The sequence below is a fragment of the Otolemur garnettii genome, unplaced genomic scaffold (genome assembly GCF_000181295.1).
Source record: "Otolemur garnettii isolate 467f Iridium unplaced genomic scaffold, OtoGar3 scaffold00105, whole genome shotgun sequence".
Lineage (NCBI taxonomy): Eukaryota > Metazoa > Chordata > Mammalia > Primates > Galagidae > Otolemur > Otolemur garnettii.
The window spans coordinates 4842861-4844413 of record NW_003852500.1 but is presented as its reverse complement, the minus strand read 5'-3'; the positions used below and the strand labels follow the sequence as shown (position 1 = coordinate 4844413).

The following is a 1553-nucleotide window of genomic DNA, read 5'->3' as shown; positions in this document are numbered from 1 at the left end:
TACCGCATAGCCCTTCCACCCCAACCTCTGCCAGTGAAACCTGCAGGGCCACTCCCTGCTGCCTTCCCCCATCCCAGGTTGCACAGCCACTGCGCTGTAAACTGAGTCACCTTAGGCAAATAGCTGCTATAATAAACAGTAAGTTTCTATTACCTTGAAATACAGGTAACCAGGTTGCACCAACTCTAGCCCCCGGTTAAAGGACCCTCCACCCCTCACCTGTACCAATCCAAATTCACCTTTACTAGTGAAATCATCAGCTACCAATGCAAATCCTACTTTACTCCCTCCTTTACTAATGAAATCACCAACCACCAATGAAAAGTGTACTCGTACTGGACCCTACCCCTTTTGCTTTCTATACCCATAAAAACTTCCTCCACCCCGGGTTCAGGGCTCCTCCAAGGCTTGTATGCCAGGCGAGTCCAGGCCGGTCTGAATAAAACTTCACCTCATGCCTTTTACATCAGAGTGTGTCTCAAGTTCGTCTGTTGGGGTTGATTTGGGAGGATTTTTTGGACCCAACAGTTCCAGGCCAGCCTGAGCTCTAGTGAGACCCCATCTCTATGAAAAATGAAAAAACTAGCTGCGGGTAGTGGCCGGCACCTATAATTCCAGTTACTTCGGAGGCTGAGGCAGGATGATGGCTTGAAGCCAGGAGTCTGAGGTTGCTGTGGGCTAGGCTAATGTCATAACACTACCCATAGCAACTGAGAGAGACTCTATCCAAAAAAAAAAAAAAAAAATTACCACTAACTGGCACTGTTAAGTAGTCCTACTGTGGTTTTGTTCAAACAGCATTTATGCAACAGTATAGTTAAATAATAAAGAATAATACATGATTTAAAATAGAGTATCGATTTTTCCTTTTTATGTTAAAGTAATAACTTTGTCTAATTATTAGCCATTAGATTATGGCTCTTGCTGCAGCTGCGTTCTGGCGCGGGTACCCTACTCCCCCTTCAGAAGGCCCTCCCTCCCTCCTCTAAACAGGCTCCGCCCCCAGAGCCTTTAACCGACCCCACCTCCTCAGTGTCCAGCTTCCGCCCCTCGCAGCTTGCTGATGCCGGTGAAATCGATGAGTAGGGCTCACCCCTTCCGGTTCAGGTCGTCATGGTGGCGACCAGCCCGCCCTGCCTGTCTCGTCTCTTCCGGTCTCAGGAAAGTGTGGCAGCGCGGTTAGACAGCCCTAGGTCTTTCAGAACCTCTTTGTTATGGCGGCGCTCTGCCACTCCTTCCGGCCACAGACTGTCATGGCGGCGCTTTCAGTAGCCACTTCCGGGTCCAACTTGCTTTGTTGCCCCGGGTCCTAGTCCTGGCTCTTATGGCGGCGCGCAGAATTTACCGGAAGTAAAACTTCGGAAGTGAGGCGTGCCTTTGCCCGGAAGCGAGTGCAGCGCTGGGAAAGATGGCGGCGGCGGCGGCGGCAGCTGTGGGCAATGCGGTGCCCTGTGGGGCCCGGCCTTGCGGGGTCCGGCCCGTTGGGCAGCCCAAGCCCGGGCCGCAGCCGCGCACGCCCCTTGCCGCCGGGGCGGCGCTCATAGCGAGCGGCG

At 52.9% G+C, this 1553-nt stretch overlaps 1 protein-coding gene across 1 annotated transcript in view; it reads left to right on the top strand.

Moving 5' to 3' along the window:
- The first annotated feature begins 1377 nt into the window (after nucleotides 1–1377).
- ATP13A1 (ATPase 13A1) overlaps nucleotides 1378–1553 on the top strand; it is a 17035-nt gene continuing 16859 nt past the window's right edge. Inside the window, exon 1 of the mRNA XM_012809445.2 lies at nucleotides 1378–1553. This exon is cut by the window's right edge and continues 272 nt beyond it. Coding sequence (XP_012664899.2) covers nucleotides 1409–1553 — 145 coding nt within the window. The 5' untranslated portion in view covers nucleotides 1378–1408.